At 47.0% G+C, this 23805-nt stretch overlaps 1 protein-coding gene across 1 annotated transcript in view; it reads right to left on the bottom strand.

Annotated features, from left to right (window-relative positions):
• Positions 1-23805, bottom strand: part of VWF (von Willebrand factor) — a 161496-nt gene that overhangs the window by 8930 nt on the left and 128761 nt on the right. The window contains exons 38-46 of the mRNA XM_054177869.1: positions 18924-19026; positions 17892-17966; positions 16574-16678; positions 15874-16079; positions 15298-15447; positions 12650-12760; positions 10919-11102; positions 9225-9265; positions 2535-2651 (exon numbers count right to left, since the gene is read on the bottom strand). Coding sequence (XP_054033844.1) covers positions 2535-2651; positions 9225-9265; positions 10919-11102; positions 12650-12760; positions 15298-15447; positions 15874-16079; positions 16574-16678; positions 17892-17966; positions 18924-19026 — 1092 coding nt within the window. The remainder of the gene's footprint in view (positions 1-2534; positions 2652-9224; positions 9266-10918; positions 11103-12649; positions 12761-15297; positions 15448-15873; positions 16080-16573; positions 16679-17891; positions 17967-18923; positions 19027-23805) is intronic.

Raw genomic sequence — 23805 nt, 5'->3', positions numbered from 1 at the left:
TGAATGCTTGCCCTGGTTTTATTATGCAATAGGGAGAGAAGCTTATTTCTAAGTACAAAGCCTCCTGCATCCACTGAATGCAGCATTCCTTGCCTAGTTGCAAGGTCAGGCCCAGCAAACCACATGTGGCAGGAGGAGAGGCTAGGAAACATTAAAATGTTTGGAGTGACATTTGTGGTCTGCAGGAGGTTCAGTGTCATGCTAATGAATGCTACACAATACCACTTGGAAAAGCAGTTTGAAGTATGGGAAGTAGGGAAAAAAGGGGGGATGACAACCAGTAAGGAATGGATAGGGAAAGAGGAGAAGAGGGCAAGCTGTGGAAAGGATGGAAAGAGTGGAAGGATGGGAAGAAACCAGAAAATGGCATGATGAAAGAAGAGAGGCAAGAAAAATAAGGCATCAGAGAAGGTACAACATAATACAATGAAAAGGGAGGGAAAGAAAGAAAAGAGGAGTAATGGACCCCCACAAATAACACAGTGGCAAGGAAAGGAGTATGGGAAAATGAGCAGGAAGAAAAGTATGGAGGGGAAAGGACGAAGAAAGGTATGGAGGGGAAAGGACAAAGAAATAAACCAGAAAGGAGCTGAGTTAACACATAAAGTGTCTCAGAGTAACATCTCCAGCTGCTACACATAGCCAAGAGCTGCTTTAGGATGAGCTGAACATTTTTAGGGCACCAAAACACTTCCTGGGTGAGTGTGAAGCCATCCATGCTACCCATATGTTTGTTACAGAGAAAGAATTTGGGGAGAGTGGGAGGTTACTAGGGAATCATTGGAAGAAAAGAGAGTTGGTTGTTATTTAGGTGAACTTGCTGTGCTGGCAAAGGGGGAAGCAGCTAAAATAGGTCAGAAAATGACCAAAAATGTGCCCCTGGTGAGCAATTGGCTGCACTTCAATTACAACTGCATTTACTTTCATACATTCAACATCCAGTAGAAAGCAGGTGCTCCTGAGAGAGTATCTACTCCCAACCCATGATTTTATCTCTTATGCAGGATACTGGATAAAATGTGAGACAGGAGAGGTCACAGCTAGGTGAACCTCACTGGCCTTAGGGGAATGAAGATATTCCATACCTGATTTGATGGGTTTTTTCTCCCCCCTCCTTGAGCTCCACAGGTTCATCACAATGGCTACAAAGGGATACACCTAGACCTGCAACCTCCCTTGAGTAGCTGCACAGCTCTTAAACACAAGCTCAGAGGCCTTAATAAGCCCACTTGGAAACTGTCCTTTCTCTGAAGGGACAGACAATAGTATAGGCAAGGAGGCAGAGCAGTTCCTTTTGCTGTTATTTCCCTGGAGGGACAGATAATACCATAGTCAGGGAAACACAGTGGTTCCTCTTGCTGTCCTTTCCCTGGAGAGACAGAGAATACTATAGGCAAGTAGATAGAACAGGTCTTCTTGTCCTTTCCCTGGAGGGACAGATAATACTATAGGCAAAGAGACAGAGCAGTGCCTCTTGCTAAAATACTATAGGCAAGGAGACAGAGCAGTTCCTCTTGCTGTCCTTTCCCTGGAGAGACAGAAAATACTATAGGCAAGTAGACAGAACAGGTCTTCTTGTCCTTTCCCTGGAGGGACAGAAAATACTATAGGCAAAGAGACAGAGCAGTGCCTCTTGCTGTTCTTTCTCTGGAGGGATAGAAAATACTATAGGCAAGGAGACAGAGCAGTTCCTCTTGCTGTCCTTTCCCTGGAGAGACAGAAAATACTATAGGCAAGTAGACAGAACAGGTCTTCTTGTCCTTTCCCTGGAGGGACAGAAAATACTATAGGCAAGGAGACAGAGCAGTTCCTCTTGCTGTCCTTTCCCTGGAGGGACAGATAATACTATAGGCAAGGAGACAGAGCAGTTCCTCTTGCTGTCCTTTCCCTGAAGGGACAGATAATACTGTAGGCAAGGAGACAGAGCAGTTCCTCTTGCTGTCCTTTCCCTGGAGAGACAGATAATACTGTAGGCAAGGAGACAGAGCAGTTCCTCTTGTCCTTTCTCTGGAGGGACAGATAATACTATAGACAAAGAGACAGAGCAGTTCCTCTTGCTGTCCTTTCCCTGGAGGGACAGATAATACTGTAGGCAAGGAGACAGAGCAGTTCCTCTTGCTGTCCCTTCCCTGGAGGGACAGATAATACTGTAGGCAAGGAGACAGAGCAGTTCCTCTTGTCCTTTCTGTGGAGGGACAGATAATACTATAGGCAAAGAGACAGAGCAGTGCTCTTGCAGATGGTTTGTCAAACCAAATTTTCCCCTAAAGCTAGTTTAAAATACACAATAAAATGTGCCTGTAGCCCTGACTATGCAAAGTTACCTTTCCTACCCCATGGGTTTAGCTCACAGTTGCTGTGGTTCACCTAATTCAGGGAAGGAAGAACAGAGGGCCATGACTTCTCAGGAGACCCTGAAGAAAGGCAGCACCTCTCAGGGTTATACAGAACGTGAACTGTTGTGTGCAGTGAAGAACAGCACCTCCTCATCAGAGAGAGGCTTTCACCAGAGCATCCAGAGCACTCTCACTTACTGTTGGGCAGGGCTCACAGGTTAACTTTGTGCAGGTCAGGGTGTATCTGCGAGCAGACGTGGACTGGGCAGAGCAGAGGCACGTCGTGCAGGGATCCACCATCAGGCGTCTCCAGGGCTGAAACATCAGAACCACTTTTGTGAGTCACCCAGCAAAACTCACATTTAAAATGACCACTTTCCTCTAGGTCAAACCTCTTATATCAAATCTTGCACTGCAGTTCTTTACAAGAGAAAACAAACAAAAGGGAAAGCCAATGACCCTGCTGCCCAGGGACCCAACGTATTGGCAGCTGTGTGATGGGTTGGACATTCCCCCCAACCCCCAACATTAAATTTGTCAGACCAGCTCAGCTGGAAGCAAATGAAAGCTGTATTTACAGGCAAAATTACAACCTACAATGAAATGCAATAGATATGAACAAAATATACAGGATTTACAATATTTACAGAGATTTACAATTAATAAACAGCACAAGAAGCCCCCTGGGCAGAGACCAGGGGAAGCTACTGGCTTCTTCTTCCCTGCCTGCCTCCCCCTTACACCCCTGTAGAAAAGGGACAAGGAGCAGAGAAGTTAGACTTAGCCAAAACACAGAGCAGCCAAACAGAAAGGAACCTGGGGGTACTGATTGACAGATGACTGAACATGAGCCAGCAGTGTGTCCAGGTGGCCAAGAGGGCCTATGGCATCCTGGCATGCATCAAGAATAGTGTGGCCAGCAGGAGCAGGGAGGTCATTGTGCCCCTGGACTCAGCACTGGTTAGGCCACACCTTGAGTCCTGTGTCCAGTTCTGGGCCCCTCAATTTAAGAAGGACATCAAGACTCTTGAATGTGTCCTGAGAAGGGCAATGAGACTGGGGAGGTTTAGGCTGGAGGTGAGGAGAAAGTTCTTCACAGAGAGAGTTGTTAGCCATTGGAATGTGCTGCCCAGGGAGGTGGTGGAGTCACCATCACTGGAGGTGTTCAAGAAGGGATTGGATGTGGCACTTGGTTCCATGGTTTAGTAGTCATGAGGTGTTGGGTGACAGGTTGGACTTGATGATCTTTGAGGTCTTTTCCAACCTTACTGATTCTATGACTCTGTGATTCTAAACAATGGTAAACATTTCAGGTAGTTGTAGACAGCAGGAAGGTCTCCCCTGAGCCTCCTCTTCTCCAGGCTAAACAATCCCAGCTCCCTCAGCCTCTCCTCACAGGGCTGAATTTATTATGAAGCCATTCTCATGAGCAGGAGCACAGGGCCTGCTAGAGACATGTTGAAGTTAACTCATACAGAAGTGCCTTGAATTTCTGTATAGAGGAAGGTCTTACCTTGAACCACCTTAGTTCTGTGGTGTTTATTTAATGCATTTAGGCATCAGCATGCAAATGGCTTTAACAATGGCTTTCTGTGAACAGACAGAGCTTAGCATGACAGAACTGCATGAAGCAATGGGTTGATAAAGCTTTTTTTCCTCCCCTTTATATAATACACCTGTGGTGTGTTTTCTTGGCTAGCTTAGAAGGAAAAGTCAACATCTGCTACCCCAGAGTTACTCAGTGCACCCAAAATAACCTGCCTAAAGCCCACATCTACTCAGACATCTTTCCCAAATATGCCACTCAGTAAAAGCCTGGGAAAACAGATGAGTGATACAGATAATCCTTTTGGTAAATGCAGCCACCTGCTTGCAAGGCTGCAGTTAAAGCCCACAGCATTGTTAGGAGCAGTGGAGTGAATGCAATACACCAAATTACTGCAATATAATATTGGTAACCAGATACAAGGCAGAAAAAAAATAGTCAAAGGATTAAGGACTCAGTCGGTTAGCAGAACTGCAGTAAAAGACTCAAAGCTTGGAACCATTCAGTGAATGAGTTAACAGAGCAAAGTTTTCCCTTGGTACAAAATGAAACTTGAAACTTAATCTTAAAGGACCCAGAAGAAAGGTTTTTGAAATCCAGGAAGTATACATTTCTGTGAGCACCACATCTTCCTTCCTGACCAGACCTCTGGAACAGTCATTGAAGTAGAGAATAGCATGAGACAAAAGCTGTGGTAAGGCCAGCTGCTCAAAAGCTTTCAGACACATAGGTATTTGATTTATAAGACATCATTAAGTGAAGCTAGCTTAATTGAAAAGTTCATTCATTTTGTATAGAACCTCATTTAATAGGGGGGGGGGTATTTTTTTAAGGGGAAGGAGAGAAAAGAGGGGGGAAAAAGAAGAGAGAGAAGAAAAGAGAAGAGAGTGAGGAAAGAAAGGAGGGAGAGAGGAAGAGAGGGAGGAAGAGAGAAAGAGAGAGAGAGAGAAAGAAAGAAAGAAAGAAAGAAAGAAAGAGAGAGAGAGAAAGAGAGAGAGAAAGAGAGAGAGAGAAAGAGAGAGAGAAAGAGAGAGAGAAAGAAAGAAAGAGAAAGAAGAAAGAAAGAAAGAAAGAAAAAGAAGAAAGAAAGAAAGGAAAAGAAGAAAGAAAGAAAGAAAGAAAGAAAGAAAGAAAGAAAGAAAGAAAGAAAGAAAGAAAGAAAGAAAGAAAGAAATAAATAAAGAAAGAAAGAAAGAAAGAAAGAAATAGAAAGAAAGAAAGAAAGAAAGAAAGAGAAAGAAGAAAGAAAGAAAGAAAGAAAGAAAGAGAAAGAAAGAAAGAGAAAGAAGAAAGAAAGAAAGAAAGAAGAAAGAAAGAAAGAAAGAAAGAAAGAAAGAAAGAAAGAAAGAAAGAAAGAAAGAAAGAAAGAAAGAAAGAAAGAAAGAAAGAAAGAAAGAAAGAAAGAAAGAAAGAAAGAAAGAAAGAAAGAAAGAAAGAGAAAGAAAGAAGGAAGAAAAAAGAGAAAGAAAAAGAAAGGAAGAAAGGAAGAAAGAAGGGAAGAAAGGAAGAAAGGAAGAAAGAAAGCAAGAAAGAAAGAGAGAGAAAGAAAGAAAGAGAGAAAGGAAGGAAGAGAGAAAGAGAAGGCTACTTGGTTTAGAAGTCTTCCAAGATTATATGTCAACTCGAATTTCACACTCTCCATCCTCTGAGAAAATATTTTGGTGACTGCATTGCTACATGCTAACTTCAGTATGCTTAACACTTGTGACAGCAGGAGCACAGAAGCAGTGGGGCAGCTGGGGCCTACCTACACACTCAAAATCCTGCACAGGCAGGGTTTGATGAGACGACAGGAAGAACAAGAATACATTTCCTAAAACCCTGTTCAAAGAATAAACCCCCTAAATTAAGGAGAGCTTTTCTCTATAGCCCAAGAAGAATGAAGAAGGATTAAAACTGCAGCTTTGTGGCAGCTGAAACACTTTATGAATTCATTCCTTAAAAGGTAACCTGGCACAGGTTGCTCAGGGAGGTGGTGGAAGCCTCATCCCTGGAGGTTTTGAAGGCCAGGCTGGATGTGGCTGTGAGCAACCTACTCTAGCGTGAGGTGTCCCTGCCTGTGGTAGGGGGATTGGAACTAGATGATCCTTGAGGTCCCTTCCAACCTTAAAAATTCTATGAGTCTATGATTGTTTTTCTTTAAAGTATATATTATGGTAATATATTTTTAAGTGTATAATGGTAATATTTCAGTTTTCAATGTATACACACTGCAGGGTGACAGATGGTGTCCAAATATGATTATCCTTTGTTTTAAAGTAGTTTACAATCATTTAAAACAATTGGGGGGAAAAAAAAAATAGGAAAAAGGCTTCACTTGGCAGATCAGGTTGGAAAAGCAAAAATAAAAGTAATTCATGAAAGTCATTCATGAAAGAATGGAATGCTAGAAAGATAGGATAGGATAGGATAGGATAGGATAGGATAGGATAGGATAGGATAGGATAGGATAGGGTAGGATAGGATAGGATAGACCAGACCAGGTTGGACGAGACCTTCAAGATCATCATGTCCAACCTATCAACCAATCCAACTCACCTAAACAACTAAACCATGGCACCAAGCACCCCATCAAGTCTCCTCCTGAACACCTCCAGTGATGGTGACTCCACCACCTCCCCAGGCAGCCCATTCCAAGGGCAATCACTCTCTCTGTATAGAACTTCTTCCTAACATCCAGCCTAAACCTCCCCTAGTGCAGCCTGAGACTGTGTCCTCTTGTTCTGGTGCTGATCTCTCTGCAACATAAAATATTTGTATGCATGTCCTCTATAGCAGGAGGTGGCAGGAGTTAGCAGCCACTATACTCTATGACATTCTCTACAAGTATGGTTTCTATCACGGAATTGTCAGGGTTGGAAGGGACCTCAAACATCATCCAGTTCCAACCCCCCTGCCATGGGCAGGGACACCTCACACTAGATCAGGTTGCTCAGAGCCACATCCAGCCTGGCCTTAAAAACCTCCAGGGATGAGGCTTCCACCACCTCCCTGGGCAACCTGTACCAGTGTCTCACTGCCCTCATGGGGAAGAACTTCTTCCTGATGTCTAATCTAAATCTCCCCTCCTCTAGCTTGAATCTATTCCCCCCTAGTCTTATCACTCCCTGACACCCTAAGTCCCTCCCCAGCTTTCTTGTAGCCCCCTTCAGATACTGGAAGGCCACAATAAGGTCTCCTCAGATCCTTTTCTTCTCCAGACTGAACAACCCCAACTCTCTCAGTCTGTCCTCATAGCAGAGCAGCTCCAGCCCTCTGCTCATCCTCATGGCCCTTCTCTGGACACCTTCCAGCACCTCCAGATCCTTCCTGTACTCAGGGCTGCAGAACAGGACACAGTACTCCAGGAGGGGTCTCACCAGAGCAGTGCATAGGGGGAGAGTCACCTCCCTCAGCCTGCTGGCCACACTTCCCTCGATGCAGCCCAGGATGCAGCTGGCTTTCAAACACCACGATTCATTTTGACAACATACAACAAAAAAAAAAAAGCAGATTATTTCAGGTTCTACCACTTTAAAACCCTTCTCTCGTTGTGGTGACAGAGAAAGCCAGAGTCATTCCTTGGATTTCATTCTGCAGGGAAGCAATCACCACATACAGTGATGGATACTTGACGACAGGGCTTTATCTGTAGGAAACTGATAAACCTATGCTTGTCAGCTATTAAAAACAGATACCATACAATATGTCAAACCCAGAAGAAATGGATGGAGAAAGGTTCCCTCTGCCATAACTCCAAGCCCAAAGAGAGTTGTGTAAAGTTGCCTTTCAAATAAATGAAGAAGCCATACATTGGCAAGGCAGGGAGGCGTAGGTTAAAAGTTAAGGTTAAATGACTAAAGAGGACCTCTTTCCCTGGGGGATGCTGAGAATATTTAGAGCAGTTTGACACCAGAGGTGCTGCCAGAATATGGATTTAGGGAAACAATGGACAATTGACAGAGCTCTCCAAAGATAAATTCGACATAAATGAGATCAGATGCTTAGCTCCCATCATTCCCACTGCCGTGGGCTGGGTCAAACGTGTCTTAATCTGCCCGTTAAATATGCAGTTGAGGAAAACATTTCCTCTGAGGGCATATCAGCAAGGATCTTGAGAGGGGATAGAGGTCAAATAGTGAGGAAGCTCAGCTTTCCTGTTCCTGCTAATAGCCAAGGAGGGATACCCCTGCTTCTGCACAGGTGGAGCAAGACTCTCCATGCATTTTTTAATCTCCTTTATCCTCTAGGTAGAATAGGGGAAGTTCTTTTTGCTTCCCTGAAGTGGGCAAGGATCATTTCTGAGATTATCCCTCACAGATAGTTTCCTGCCTGTTTGGTAGCCTGTAAGTCATTACACAGCACAGATTACCACAGTTTCTAAGCACTTTTCTCAAGAATCCTCTCAAGATAAGGAAATATCTCTCTCTTCATTTTACACAGATACAGTCATGAAGGAAGACTGCAGCAGGGTCATGAACTGTGCCCCTTGCCACTGCTTCTACCTCAAGGTTTCACTTGAAGAATCACAGAATCATAGAATCAACAAGGTTGGAAAAGACCTCAAAGATCATCAAGTCAAACCTGGCACCACAGACCTCATGCCTACTAAACCATGGCACCAAGTGCCACGTCCAATCCCCTCTTGAACACTTCCAGGAATGGTGACTCCACCACCTTCCTGGGCAGCCCATTCCAATGGCTAACAACTCTCTCTGGGAAGAACTTTCTCCTCACCTCCAGCCTAAACTTCCCCTGGCACAGCTTGAGACTGTGTCCTCTTGTTCTGGTGCTGGTTGCCTAGGAGAAGAGACCAATCCCCACCTGGCTACAACCTCCCTTCAGGTAGTTGCAGAGAGCAAGAAGGTCTCCCCTGAGTCTCCTCCTCTCCAGGCTAAGCAACCCCAGCTCCCTCAGCCTCTCCTCACAGGGCTGTGCTCAAGGCCTCTCCCCAGCCTTGTTGCCCTTCTCTGGACACATTCAAGTGTCTCAATGTCCTTCTTAAGCTGAGCAGCCCAGAACTGGACACAGGACTCAAGGTGTGGCCTAACCAATGCAGAGTCCAGGGGCACAATAACTTCCCTGCTCCTGCTGGTCACACTATTCTTGATGCAGGCCAGGATGCCACTGGCCTTTTTGACCACCTGGGCACACTGCTGGCTCATGTTCAGCCACCTGTCTATCAGCACCCCCAGGTCCCTTTCTGTTTGCAGCTCTCCAGCCACTCCGACCCCAGCCTGTAGCTTCTGAACAAAGCTGCCCTGCATGTCATGTGCATTCTGGCAAGCTTGTGGTCTTCATAAGCTCATTCATGTATCTGAAATATCTCACCATCACAGCACATGAAAGGAAGGAAGTCTTACCCCAATAACAGTGCCATTCAAAGGACAGCCATTCAGGGGCACTGAAAAAGAAGACAATATTCCATTTAACACTGTCAGGACATTACCAAGTTTTTCAGTTCCAGCTGAAGTTATTTAGCTCCAGTTTCACTGCAAAGAGGCACAAATGAGCCCTCTTAAGTTATACCTTGAAAGGTAGCCATTTGTCAGAGCTGTCCTTAAGTCCACCCTCCCCCTCCCCCAAATAGTCTTGCTGAGTTGTTTTTTAACAGTCAATGGCACAACAGTAATTTTCACCTCCAGTTCAAGACTGGCACTCTCTAAAGATGCAGTCAGGTTTTCTGCAAGATGCAGTGTTTTATCTCCCCTCCTCTTTTTGGTTGCATATATTCCTGTGAATTAGACATGACTGAAAGTCTGCCCAGACTGAGGCCAATTAGCCAAATCTTCTGATCTGGACTTTTGACCCAAGTCTTTTGCTAGTTTCCTACAGCCAGAAATTCCCAGAGACATAGAGAAGACAGCATGGCTGCATGCAAACTCCCTGTTCATAGAATCATAGAATCATGGAATCATGGAATCATGGAATCATAGAATCATGGAATCATAGAATCATAGAATCATAGAATGGTCTGGGTTGGAAGGGACCACCAAAGGTCATCTAGTCCAACTCAACTGCACTGAGCAGGATGCTCAGAGCCTTGTCCAGCCTCACTTTGAATATCTCCAGGGATGGGACCTCAGCTGCCTCCCTGGGCAAGCTGTTGCAGTCTTCCACCACCCTCCTGGCAAAGAACCTGTTCCTAACATCCAATCTACATCTGCTCTTCTTTAATTTCAGACCATTGCCCCTCATCCTATCACTGCAGGCCTTTGGAAGCAGTCCCTCTGCAACTTTCTGGTATACCATGCACTGAGGAGAGCACTGAATCATCAGGGCCCCTTCCAACTTGAGATTCTATGATTCTACAATTCTTAGGCCAAAAGCATGTCAAGACCTCATTTAAATGCTTAACAGTGCAGGCTAGAGCTGTAACCACACAGACTGGTACATCTGACAGACTGGTGAGAGGCCTCGAGCACAAGCCCTGTGAGGAGAGGCTGAGGGAGCTGGGGTTGCTTAGCCTGGAGAAGAGGAGGCTCAGGGGAGACCTTACTGCTGTCTACAACTACCTGAAGGGAGGTTGTAGCCAGGTGGGGGCTGGTCTCTTCTCCCAGGCAACCAGCACCAGAACAAGAGGACACAGCCTCAAGCTGTGCCAGGGGAAGTTTAGGCTGGAGCTGAGGAGAAAGTTCTTCATAGAAAGAGAGGTTGGCCATTGGAATGTGCTGCCTGGGGAGGTGGTGGAGTCACCATCCCTGGAGGTATTCAAGAAGGGATTGGATGTGGCACTTGGTGCCATGGTTTAGTAATCATGAGGTGTTGGGTGACAGGTTGGACTTGATCTTTGAGGACTTTTCCAACCTTATTGATTCTATGAGTCTATGATCTCTCTAAGCAATGCAGTGTATCTTCAACAGTTAGCAGCTCAGGAAGAAACAGTGAGTGTCAGGTGGAAAGAGAAAATAAGAGCAGCAGGAGGTATTGTGTTCAATGCCAAAATGACAGAGGAGAGCTTCAAGGCAGTGCAGTACTTGGATAATGCACAGGTTTGAAATTGCTGCTGAGGAACAGGAGCTGATTCATTCTGCACTGGTCACACACAAAGCCTTACCACATCTGCAGGAAGGGCAGCAGTCTATTACTTGGTCACACCGCAGCTCAGTTCCCTCTGGACAGTCAGGGACATCCATCTGAGAGCAAGAAAGATTCTTCTGCTGCACGAAGACCTCGTTGTTCACCCGGACACACTCATTGATAATGCAAGGGTTGAAGGGGGACCTCCACTCCGTGCCAACCTGGTGAGGAATGGCAAAATGGTCAAGCACAGGCAGTAGAATTTGTGCCACTGGAGAGAGGGAAAGCCACCACAGCCAACATGCTGGTTTGCTAAAAGTGCATTTGCTGTGCCAGGAGCAACCTGTCAGTCAGCAGTGCTCCACAAATCCTGGCTGTGACAATCAGTTTGTATAGATTCAGAATTAAGCAGGTTGGAAAAGCCCTTTGAGAGCATCAAGTCCAACCTATCACCCACACCATCTAATAAACTAAACCATGGCACCAAGTGCCCCATCCAGTCACCTCCAGTGATGGTGACTCCACCACCTTCCTGGGCAGCACATTCCAATGGCCAATCTCTCTTTCTGTGAAGAGCGGAATGGAATGGAATGGAATGGAATGGAATGGAATGGAATGGAATGGAATGGAATGGAATGGAATGGAATAGAATGGAAATGGAATGGGAATAGAATAGAATAGAATAGAATAGAATAGAATAGAATAGAACAGAGTAGAGTAGAGTAGAGTAGAGTAGAGTAGAGTAGAGTAGAATAGAATAGAATAGAATAGAATAGAATAGAATAGAATAGAATAGAATAGAATAGAATAGGAGTAAAATAGTGTAGAATAGAGTAGAGTAGAGTAGAATGGAATAGACCAGACCAGACCAGGTTGGGAAAGACCTTTGAGATCATCAAGTCCAACCTATCACCCAACACCATCTAATCAACTAAACCATGGCACCAAGTGCCTCATCCAGTCACTTCCAGGGATGGTGACTCCACCACCTCCCTAGGCAGCACATTCCAATGGCCAATCTCTCTTTCTGTGAAAAGCGGAATGGAATGGAATGGAATGGAATGGAATGGAATGGAATGGAATGGAATGGAATGGAATGGAATGGAATAGAATAGAATAGAATAGAATAGAATAGAATAGAATAGAATAGAATAGAATAGAATAGAATAGAATTAAGCAGGTTGGAAAAGACCTTTGAGATCATCAAGTCCAATTTATCACCCAACACCATCTTATCAACTAAACCATGGCACCAAGTGCCTCATCCAGTCTCCAAGATAACAGTCTGCTTCTTGGTTGGTAGAGTGTAAGACTCCCAGGAGCATCCTTAAGGTGAACAATAAAGGTGCAGGTGAAATAAGCTTTGAAGAAGAAAAGGCACTATTAACTACATTTAAATCTGTAGAATCATAGAACGGTGTGGGTTGGAAGTGACCTGCAAGGTCATCTAGTCCAACCATCTCTGCGGTGATCAGGGGCATCCTTGAGTAGATCAGGTTGCCCAGAGCTCTGTCAAACCTCACTTTGAGTATCTCCAGGGATGGGGCTTCAACTACTTCATTGAGCAACTGGTTGCAGTGTCCTACCACCCTTATGGTGCAGAACTTTTTCCTGACACCCAACCTAAATCTGCTCTTCACCTTGTTGTATAGAAGAAACAGCTCCTATAGAAACAGCTCCTGCCTTGTTCACCTCCTTCCATGGGCTGCAAAACAGTTGCAGGGCACTCATGATAGAAGTGGAAGTGTCCAGACCACTGCTGCCTCACCTCATGTAGACGAGAATCTGCATCACCCCGAGACCAGAACAGCTGCTCCTCACAGGCAGTCTTCTGGCATCTCCCACAACACTCTCCTTCTTGCACAACGTACTTGTAACCCTGCAGGAGAAAAGAAAGCAACTCACTCATCCAGCAATAGGAAACAAAGGAGGAGCTCAGCATTCTGTTAAGGGGTTAACACCATGTCAAAACTCAGGAATTAAAATGCACACAAGATTTTAAGGAGGAGTAAACTAATGAAAACCCAGTAGGGTGCATGAGAATCCACTAGAAATGCTGAAAGCGGAATCTCCAGTCTGCCTGGAGCCTTCTCTTCTCCAGGCTGAACAACCCCAGCTCCCTCAGCCTGTGCTTGTAGCAGAGCTGCTCCAACCCCTTGATCATTTTCATGGCCCTCCTCTGGACCTTCTCCATCAGGTCCATGTCCTTCCTGTATTGAGGGCTCCAGAGCTGGGCACAGCCCTGCAGGTGAGGTCTCACCAGAGCAGGGCAAAGTGGCAGAATCCCCTCTCTCCATCTCTGGCCACGCTGCTTTTGATGCAGCCCAGGCTGCCATTGCCATTCTGAGCTGCAAGCTCGCACTGTCTGCTCATGGCCAGCTTCTCATCCATCAGCATTCCCAAGACCTTTTCCACAGGGCTGCTTTCTATCCCCCCATCCCCCAGCCTGTATCGATAGTGAGGATTGTTGTGACCCAGGTTCAGAATCCTGCACTTGCTCTTGTTGAACCTCATGAGGTTCACCTGGGCTCACCTCACCAGCTTGTCCAGATCCCTCTGGATGACAAGTAACTGAATATGAGCCAGCAGTGTGCCAGAAGGGCTGTGGTTATTAGACGTTCTCCTGCCCCTCCACTCTGCCCTGGTGAGGCTGCATCTGGAAACTTGTGTCCAGTTCTGGGCCCCTCAGTTCAAGAAGGACCTCAGGGAACTGCTTGAAAGACTCCAGTGCAGAGCCACAAAAGTGGTGACAGGAGTGGAACATCTTCCTTACAAGGAGAGACTGAGGGAGCTGAGGCTCTGTAGCTTGGAGAATGTGAGACCAGGGGGCGACCTCATTCAAGTTTACAAATATGTAAAGGGTGAGTGCCAAGAGGATGGAGCCAGGCTCTGCTTGGTGATGCCCAATGACAGGACAATGGGTGGAGGTTAAGGCATAGAAAGTTCCATGGAAACAGGAGGAAAAACCTTTTTTGTTGTGAGGGTGGCAGAACACTGGAACGGGCTGCCCAGAGGGGTTGTGGAGTCTCCCTCTCTGGAGATATTCAAAGCCTGCCTGGATGTATTCCTGTGTGACCTGCTCTAGGGGGGTTGGACTGGATGATCTTTCAAGGTCCCTTGCAACCCCTAACATTCTGTGACTCTGTTATTTTCTGTGATGCAATCTCAGAGAAGTCAGTTCTGAAGCTCCAGAAATAAGGCATCTCTCCTCCTTGTGGCACATGCAACGATTGCAGCTTGCTTTCTCATGTTGAGACACATAGAAGAGGACTGTGACAAAGAATGAAGCAAACCCCCTCCTGGTTTGCAAGTGAGATGTCTGTATTTGCCATCAACCTCCTCAGAGAGCTGTGGAATGGGTTCAATTAAATGCAACACCCACTCTTTTTCCTTAGCATGTCTTGACACAAGATATCAGCTGAGTTTGTCACAGAATCATAGAGTGGTTTGGGTTGGAAGGGACCTACAATGGTCATCTAATCCAACGTATCTGCAGTCAGCAGAGACATCCTCATAATTCCTTTGTGGTCTTCCAAAAGCAGACCACATAATTTGGTAGCATGCAGCAGAAGTCAGAGTACAATGAAGGCCACAGTATGTAGTGTCACTATGGTAGGCAGAGCTGAGCTATAGGCAGGTCTGAAATGTTCTCTTCAGAAAGTGAACTGAAGTTAAATCAGTCATTTGAAATTGAACTTCAGACATCATGAGCATGTCCAGAGAAGGTTCATGAAGGGCCTAGAGCTCATGACATATGAGGAGCAGCCAAGGGAGCTGGGGTGGTTCAGTCTGGAGAAGAGGAGGCTGAAGGGAGATCTCATCACTCTCTACAATCATCTGAGGGGAGGTTGGAGCAAGGAGGAGGTAGCCTCTTCTCCTTTATGACAAGTGACAGGACCAGAGAAAATGGTTACAATGCACCAGGGGAGGTTCAGGCTGGATATTAGGAAATATTTCTTCACTGGAAGGTTCCTCAAACATTGGAATGGTCTGCCCAGGGCAGTGCTGGAGCCATCCCTGGGAGTATTGAAGCACTGTGTGGATCTGGTGTGTAGGGATATGATTTAGTATTGACCCTTCAGTGATGGCTTGAGGGTTGGACTGGATGATCTCCTCCAACCAGATATATTCTGTGATTCTGTGAGCACTTATTGTGCAAGTGGTGCAAATGGCAGGCACCTCAGAATGCAGCTCTCCTCCTATTGCAGTGTAAAAGTGACTCGTCACTGATTTCCTTGGCAGTAGGATATGACCCTAAGATAAAGTCAGGCACTCTTAGGCTCAGTTCCCAAGCTCATTCCCTGATACAATACTTACTTTCTGTTTTTCTTCTAGTTGGTCTAAACAGGTTTAAAATCACTTCAGACACCCATCAGGACCCTGCTGGCTAAGGCACTGCTTTGTATTGTTACTCACCTGGGAGCAGAACGTGTCGCACGCTTTGGCATGACACTCCATCACCTGAAGTCCTGTAACATCATCCCTCACATCAGTGCAAGAGCATTCCCTGCAACCATCTTCCCAGGTTGTCCTGATGGGGTAGACAATGCTGTTGTGCACACACACCTGTAGAACACAACAATTAACACAGGAAATCATAGAATCAACAAGATTGGAAAAGCCCTCAAAGATCAAGTCCAACCTGTCACCCAACACCTCATGACTACTAGACCGTAGCACCAAGTGCAACATCCAATCCCCTCTTGAACACCTCCAGGGACAAGGATTCCACCACCTCCCTGGGCAGCACATTCCAATGGCCAATCACTCCTTCTGGGAAGAACTTTCTCCTCACCTCGAGCCTAAAATCCCCTGGCACAGCTTGAGACTGTGTCCTCTTGTTCTGGAGCTGGTTGCCTGGGAGAAGAGACCAACCCCCACCTGGCAACAACCTCCCTTCAGGTAATACCTAGCTTCCCACTGACTTTGGTGCTGTCACTCCATGCATGAAAGCTGCTCCCATCTGTGGGAATGACACTTCATGCCTCTTACCCTGCCTGGAATGCAGGTGGTTGACACACAGCCGCAGTCGTTGGTGAGAGATCTGGAGAGGTATCCCAGGGGGCAGCTCAGGGTTGAGTTTGTGCAGTTGCAGGTGCACTCATATTTGTCACAGCACTCAGTCTTCCTGACAGTCAGCTCTCGATGAGGAGGGCAGGAAGGTCTTTGAACTGTGCTGCATGTTTCTGGGTTACATGCTGGGAGGAAAAGGTAGGAACCATGTCAAGCACATGACGCTGGGGAGTGCAGCCAGTGACCAAGACGGTTCTCTGGCAGCACTACTGCACCAAGCCTGCTACTGCAGGCTGTTAGAAATCTGCTTGGAGACCTAAAAGTAATACAGAAATGCAAGACCCCGGTCAAAGTTTGTGCTGCAGGGTCAGGAAGAGGTTCCTGCCTTGCCAATTTCTTGTCTCATGTACAATCAAAATGATTTGTAAAATAAGCCAAAGGCTCTGAGCACAAATGTGCAACAGCAAAGAGTTTCTCTGCCTTGATTCAGAAGTGTGCTCAGAAAAGTGCCAGCAATGTCCTTCTTCCAAGCCTGTGAAGTCACTAAATGTCAGTTGGCACCAAAATGAAACCTCTCAGAGCCATAAAATAATGACTAAAGGAAGGTGTCAGTGCCACTCAGATGCAATGTTCCAGGGCTACTCCCTGCTGGAAGGAAAAAGAGAAAAAGCTACCTTACCACATGTGTAATTTGGTCTGCATTCTCCAGGGTTGGTCAGAGCCAGCTGCAGGCCAAACTCACAGGCAGGGACAGGAGGCAAATCACAGGATACCAAATCACAGACTGAGAAGAGAGAAATTGAGAAAGTGTTTAAGATATAGAATAGAATAGAATAGAATAGAATAGAATAGAATAGAATAGAGTAGAGTAGAGTAGAGTAGAGTAGAGTAGAGTAGAATAGAATAGAATAGAATAGAATAGAGTAGAGTAGAGTAGAGTAGAGTAGAGTAGAATAGAATAGAATAGAATAGAATAGAATAGAATAGAATAGAATAGAATAGAATAGAATAGAATAGAATTAACCAGGTTGGAAAAGATCTTTGAGATCATTGAGTCCAACCTATCACCCAGCACCATCTAATCAACTAAACCATAGCATCAAGCACCCCAACCAGTTTCTTAAACACCACCAGTGATGGTGGCTCCACCACCTCCCTGGGCAGCACATTCCAATGGCCAATCTCTCTTTCAATGAAGAACTTCTTCCTAACATCCAGCCTAAACCTCCCCTGGCACAGCTTGAGACTGTGTCCTCTTGTTCTGGTGCTGGTTGCCTGGGAGAAGAGACCAACCTCCACCTGGCTACAGCCTCCCTTCAGGGAGTTGTAGAGAGCAAGAAGGTCTCCTCTGAGCCTCCTCTTCTCCAGGCTAAGCAACCCCAGCTCCCTCAGCCTCTCCTCACAGGGCTGTGCTCCAAACCCCTCCCCAGCTTTGTTGCCCTTCTCTGGACACATTCCAGCAACTCACCATCTTTCCTAAACTGAGGATCCCAGATCACACTTGAGTAATCAGTCCTCAATAAAAGACATCCCCATTAAACCTTTCTCCCCTACACTCAATTGCTATCCTAAAATAGGAAGTCTGAGAATTCAGCAGGTCAGAATTCATTTCCACAATAGCCTGAGAGAGCAGTTCAGGCTTGGGCTGTAAGGATTAATGTTCTGAAGTTGTATTTCATGTGTGAGTAGAGACCAAAAGTAGGTATTAGGGAAAAACAAACAACCAATCAATCAAACAAACAATCAGCTCAATTTCTTTCCTCATCTCCTATGGGAAGAAGAACAAACTTAAGCTGGACTTAGATAGAATCATAGAACGGTTTGGGTTGGAAGGGACCTCCAAAGGTCATCTATTCCAACCCCCTGTTTTACACAACTGCACAGCTATTCAGTGCTGTCAGACAAAAAAGAAGTGCTACCTTACATTAGAAAGGACCCTGTAAAGCATTTGGTAAAACTATGGACCAAGAAGATTGCAGTAGCTTATGAGAACTTACCACACTCAAACTCAAGGCAGCACTGGCTGCTGTCCCTGCGCAGGCGAGGGACTTCGCAGGGGCCACACTGAACAGCTGCAAGAAAACATCCACAAAACAAGTTTGGATAATCAGAGAATCATGAAGGCTGGAGAAGGCCTTTAAGAGCAAGACCAATCATAACCCAGCTCCCATGACCACTAAACTAGATCCTGAAGCACTGCTTCTACAGCTTCTTTGGCGCCTCCAGGGATGGTGCCTCCCCCACCTCCCTGGGCAGCCTGTTCCAACCCCTCACCACTTTCTCAGGAAAGAAGTTTTTCCTCATGTCCTAACTAACCCTCCCCTGGTACAACTCAAACCCATTTCCTCTCATCCTGTTGCTGGTTACCTGGGAGAGGAGACCAACACCAGCCTCACTCCAACCTCCTTTCAGGTAGCTGTAGAGAGCAATAAGATCTCTCCTCAGCCTTCTCTTCTCCAGACTGAACAGCCCCAGCTTCCTCAGCCTTTCATCATATGACACCTTCCAAACCCCTCCCCAGCCTCATTGCTCTTCTCTGGACACCCTCCAGCCCCTCAATGTCTTTCCTATCTTGTGGCACCCAGATCTGAACCCAGCACTCAAGCCTCTCCAGGTTGAAGTAAAGAGGTACCTTCCACTGCCCTACTCCTGCTGAACACCCTGGGTTTGGCACAGGCCAGGATGCCACTGCACCTTTTTTGCCCCCTGAGCACTCACTGGCTCATGTTCAGCTCTCCATCAGCACCTCTAGGTCTTTTTCCACCTTGCTGCTTTCTAGCCACTCTGCTCCAAGCCTGGAGCATTGCTTGGAGTTGTGACCAAAGTGCAGGACCCAACACTTGGCCTTGTTCCACTTCTTTCCACTGACATCAGCCCATGGATTTAACCTGCCCAGATCCCCCTGCAGAGCCTTCCTATCCTCGAGCAGATGAGCACTGCCACTCATTTTAGTATTGTCTGTGCTAGAACTAGAAAACTAGGCAATTAAAACACCAAGTCAAGTGTAAGCATAGAGAAAACCAATTTACATTTGGCAGCAGGGCAAGGCTGGACAGAGCAGTTGATTTTCTTGTTATCCAGGCATGTGCATATCTTGCAAGGCTCATTGGCAGGAATCCATGTTTCCATGTGCTGCATGGAAAAAAACAAAACTAAACACCAGGCTGTTAGAAAAAAATCAAATACCTCTCAGCTTGACCTCAGTGCCAGGCAAGATTATGGAACAGGTCTTCTTGAGTGCAGTCACACAGCACTTAGAGGATGGCCAAGGGGTCAGGCCCAGCCAGCATGGGTTTAGGAAGGGCAGGTCCTGCCTGACCAACCTGATCTCCTTCTATGAGCAGGTGACCCGCCTGGTGGATGCGGGGAGGCCTGTGGATGTAGTCTACCTGGACCTCAGCAAGGCCTTTGACACCGTTCCCCATAGCAAACTCCTGGCCAAGCTGTCAGCCCATGGCTTGGATGGGAGCACACTGAGATGGGTTAGGAACTGGCTGGAGGGCCGAGCCCAGAGAGTGGTGGTGAATGGTGCCACATCCAGCTGGCAGCCAGTCACCAGTGGTGTGCCCCAGGGATCAGTACTGGGCCCCTTGCTCTTTAACATCTTTATTGATGATCTGGACGAGGGCATTGAGTCCATCATCAGTAAATTTGCTGACGACACCAAGCTGGGGGCAGGAGTTGATCTGCTGGAGGGTAGAGAGGCTCTGCAGAGGGACCTCGACAGGCTGGGCAGATGGGCAGAGTCCAACGGCATGAGATTTAACACATCCAAGTGCCGGGTTCTGCACATTGGACACAACAACCCCATGCGGAGCTACAGGCTGGGGTCAGAGTGGCTGGAGAGCAGTCAGGCAGAAAGGGACCTGGGGGTACTGGTCGATGGCAGGCTGAACATGAGCCTGCAGTGTGCCCAGGTGGCCAACAAGGCCAATGGCATCCTGGCCTGCATCAGGAATAGTGTGGCCAGCAGGAGCAGGGAGGTCATTCTGCCCCTGTACACAGCACAGAACAAGAGGACACAGTCTCAGGTGGCACCAGGGAAGGTTTAGGCTGGATATTAGGAAGAAATTCTTCACAGAGAGAGAGATTGGCCATTGGAATGTGCTGCCCAGGGAGGTGGTGGAGTCACCATCATTGGAGGTGTTTAGGAGGAGACTTGATAGGGTGTTTGGTTGTATGGTTTAGTTGATCAGATGGTGTTGGATGATGGGTTGGACACAATGATCTTGAAGGTCTCTTCCAACCTGGTTAATTCTATTCTATTCTATTCTATTCTATTCTATTCTATTCTATTCTATTCTATTCTATTCTATTCCTGCAACAGCAGAGACCCAAAACAGCTGTGTGAGCTGATCCTGCTCTGCCCTCCACCTTCCTATCCACACAGCAGCTGCATCTAAGCCTTGCCACTGGGGTACAGAGAAGAGCTGTTCCAGAGTTCCAAGCCCTTTAAGGGGCATGGGACAGCTTGCATATTTTCATAAGTTCTGCAGATCTCAGTGCAGTTCTCCCTGAGATGTGTGCTGAGCTTGTCTCCACCAGGGCTTGAAACAATTGTTTTAATGGAAGAAAACCCTAAATGCAGATTGCATTGCCTGGGGATTCAGGGATTTGAGGCACTCAGATCCTAGGCTTTAATCTGCATTTGCAATAAGCATTTCATGTAGAAGCCACAAGACAGTAAGTAGAGTTGCCAGGGTCACAGAGAGTTGTGCACAGTTGGTCTATGTATGGGGCAGTGTTTGGCTTAGAGGAAGCTATCAAAGGATGTGGCACAAACACTTCATAGTATCAGTCAGGATTGGAAGGGACCACAAGGATCATCTAGTTCCAACCCCCCCTGCCATGGGCAGGGACACCCCACACTAGATCAGGCTGGCCAGAGCCTCATCCAGCCTGGTCTTAAACACCTCCAGGGACGGGGCCCCAACCCCCTCCCTGGACAACCCATTCCAGGGCTTCACCACTCTCATGGGGAAGAACTTCCTCCTCACCTCCAGCCTGAATCTCCCCACCTCCAGCTTCATTCCATTCCCCCTAGTCCTATCACTACCTGATATCCTGAGAAGTCCTTCCTCAGCCTTCTTGTAGCCCCCTTCAGATCCTGGAAGGCCACAATTAGGTCACCTCTGAGCCTTCTCTTCTCCAGACTGAACAGCCCCAATTCCTTCAGTCTGTCCTCACAGGAGAGTTGCTCCAGCCTTCTGCTTATCCTCATGGCCCTTCTCTGGACACCTTCCAGCACCTCCAGATCCCTTTTGTAATAGGGGCTCCAGAACTGGAGGCAGTACTCCAGGTGGGGTCTCACCAGAGCTGAGTAGAGGGGGAGAATCACCTCCCTTGCCCTGCTGGCCACACTTCTCTTGATGCAGCCCAGGATCTGATTGGTTTTCCAGGCTGCAAGTGCACACTGAGAGCTCCTGTTGAGCTTCTTGTCCACCAGCACCCCCAAGTCTCTCTCCTCAGGGCTGCTCTGCAAGGACTTGATGATCTTTGAGGTCTCTTCCAACCTGATTGATTCTAGGAGTCTAAGCTATTTTCTCCTTCAAGAGAAATATGACTTCTCTTTGAGTTTTTTTCTGTTTCTTTTATTGCAAAAATTACTCTTTGGTTGTTTTTTCCCCCTTCCATTTTGCCAACTCAGTAAGTACTACACAAATCCTACATAAAAGAAGATGCAAACCAGAAACACAAGCCAGAAATCATGGCCATGTGTGTGGAGATGCTGGAACCTTAAAACAAAAGTTTATACAAGGTCCATGTGCTCAGCTCCTCAGAAAACTCTGGTTTTTAGAAACATCTCCTGGGGGGCAGCAAGAAAAGTGTGGCCAGTAGGTCTAGGGAGGTTCTTCTCCCCCTCTACTCTGCCCTGCTGAGCCTACACATGGAATACTGCCTCTAGTTTGGGGCTCCTCAGTTCAAGAGAGATGGGAACCAGCTCGAGAGAGTCCAACAGAGAGCCATGAGGATGATTAGGGGACTTGAGCATCTCCCCTATGAAGAGAGACTGAGAGCCCTGGGGCTGTTTAGTCTGGAGAAGAGAAGACTGAGAGGGGATCTGATCAATGTCTATCAATATCTGAGGGGTGGGTGTCAAGTGGAGGGGGCCAAGCTTTGTCGGTGGTGCACAGTAATAAGACAAGGAACAACAGGTTCAGACTTGAACAGAGAAGGTTTCAACTCAGCATGAGGAGAAACTTCTTTGCAGTGAGGGTGACAGAGCACTGGAACAGGCTGCCCAGAGAGGCTGTGGAGTCTCCTTCTCTGCAGACTTTCCAAACCCACCTGGATGCATTCCTGTGCATACCCTAAGTGATCCTGATCTGGCAGGGGGGTTGGACCTGATGATCTCTGGAGGTCCCTTCCAACCTCTAATGTACTGTGATACTGTGATCTTTTGGACAATGCACATGTGGAACAAAATGCATAGAGGGTGTGTATGCCTGAGGATGGGGCTCACGCTGTTAGAATCCCTTACCAGCACCTTTGACAGCAGTTGGAACCCCTCAAACCACTTTAGTGAATATGTACTTATGTTGTGCTTTGGCAGTCCCAGGAGGCAGCCCTAAGGAACAAGCCATATGGGGCTCCTTGGACCTCTGTGGGCCTGTCCTTGTACAAGGGCACACTGTGGGGCTGCTGGTGCAGATGGACCAGTAGTGCAAAGAGCATTTAAAAGAGATGCTTCACAAGATCACAGGATGTTAGGGATGGAAGGGACCTCTGGAGATGTTCAAGTGCAACCCCTGCTGCCGGAGCAGGACCATAGAATCTAGCACAGGTTGCACAGGAACACATCTAGACAGGACTGGAAAGTCTCCAGAGCAGGTAACTCCACAACCTCTCTGGGGAGCCTGCTCCAGTACTGTCACTCTTACAGTAAAGAAGTTCTTCCTCATCTTGAGGTGGAGGTTCCTGTGCTGTAGTTTACATCCATTGCCCCTTGTCCTATCCCAGGGTGCAAGTGAGCAGACGCTGTCCCTTCATTCCTGACACCCATTGATTAGATCCCCTCTCAGCCATCTCTCCAGATGGAACAGCCCCAGGGCTCTCAGTCTTTCCTCATAAGGCAGTGCTACAGTCCCTTCAGCATCCTCTCTCCAGCAGATCCCTGTCCCTCTTGAACTAGGGAGCCCAGAACTGGATGCAATATTCCAGGTGCAGCCTCCCCAGGGCAGAGTAGAGGGGGAGGAGAACCTCCCTGGATCTGCAGGACACACTCCTCTTAATGCACCCCAGGATCCCATTGGCCTTCTTGGCCACAAGGGCACATTGCTGTCCCATGCAGAACTTGTTGTCCACCAGGACTCCCAGGTCCTTCTCCACAGGGCTGCTCTCCAGCAGATCACCTGCTGCAGTTTATTCTTCCTGCCCAGATGCAGGACTCTGCACTTGTCCTTGTTGACACCCAGCACTCATGGCTCTTCCCAATCCCATCCTGACACTGATTCAGCAGATGAAAGTGGATTTTCAGTAGCCCAAACTGATCCCTCCCCTGCAGTCTGGTACTCAGCGCTCGTGGCTTTTCCCAATCCCCTTCTGACACTGATTCATTTAATCAAAGGAATGATAACACAACTTGCCAGCAAGATATCTTGGTCTCACTGCTCCCCACCAACCACTGAAAGTGTTTCAGTAAGCTTTGTGGAGACATGAGAACACAGTTTTAGCAAGAGTTCCAGATTCACAGGCTCACAGGATGATAGGGGCTGGAAGGGACCGCCAGGGATCATTGAGTCCAACCCCCCTGCCAGAGCAAGGCCATAGATTCATCATTCAATGGTCATTACTGCTAGAAGCCTGCTGAACAGAGGTGTCCTTCTCAGTAAATATTGACTTGTGCCATCCTCCTCTCTTCCCTCCCCACAAATTTCTTATGGATTTCCAGGTCTGCACAATCTCAGCTGG

Source organism: Dryobates pubescens, chromosome Z (genome assembly GCF_014839835.1).
Source record: "Dryobates pubescens isolate bDryPub1 chromosome Z, bDryPub1.pri, whole genome shotgun sequence".
NCBI classification, from domain to species: Eukaryota; Metazoa; Chordata; class Aves; order Piciformes; family Picidae; genus Dryobates; species Dryobates pubescens.
The sequence above is the reverse complement of the archived record's forward strand: the minus strand, read 5'-3'. Positions and strand labels throughout refer to the sequence as shown.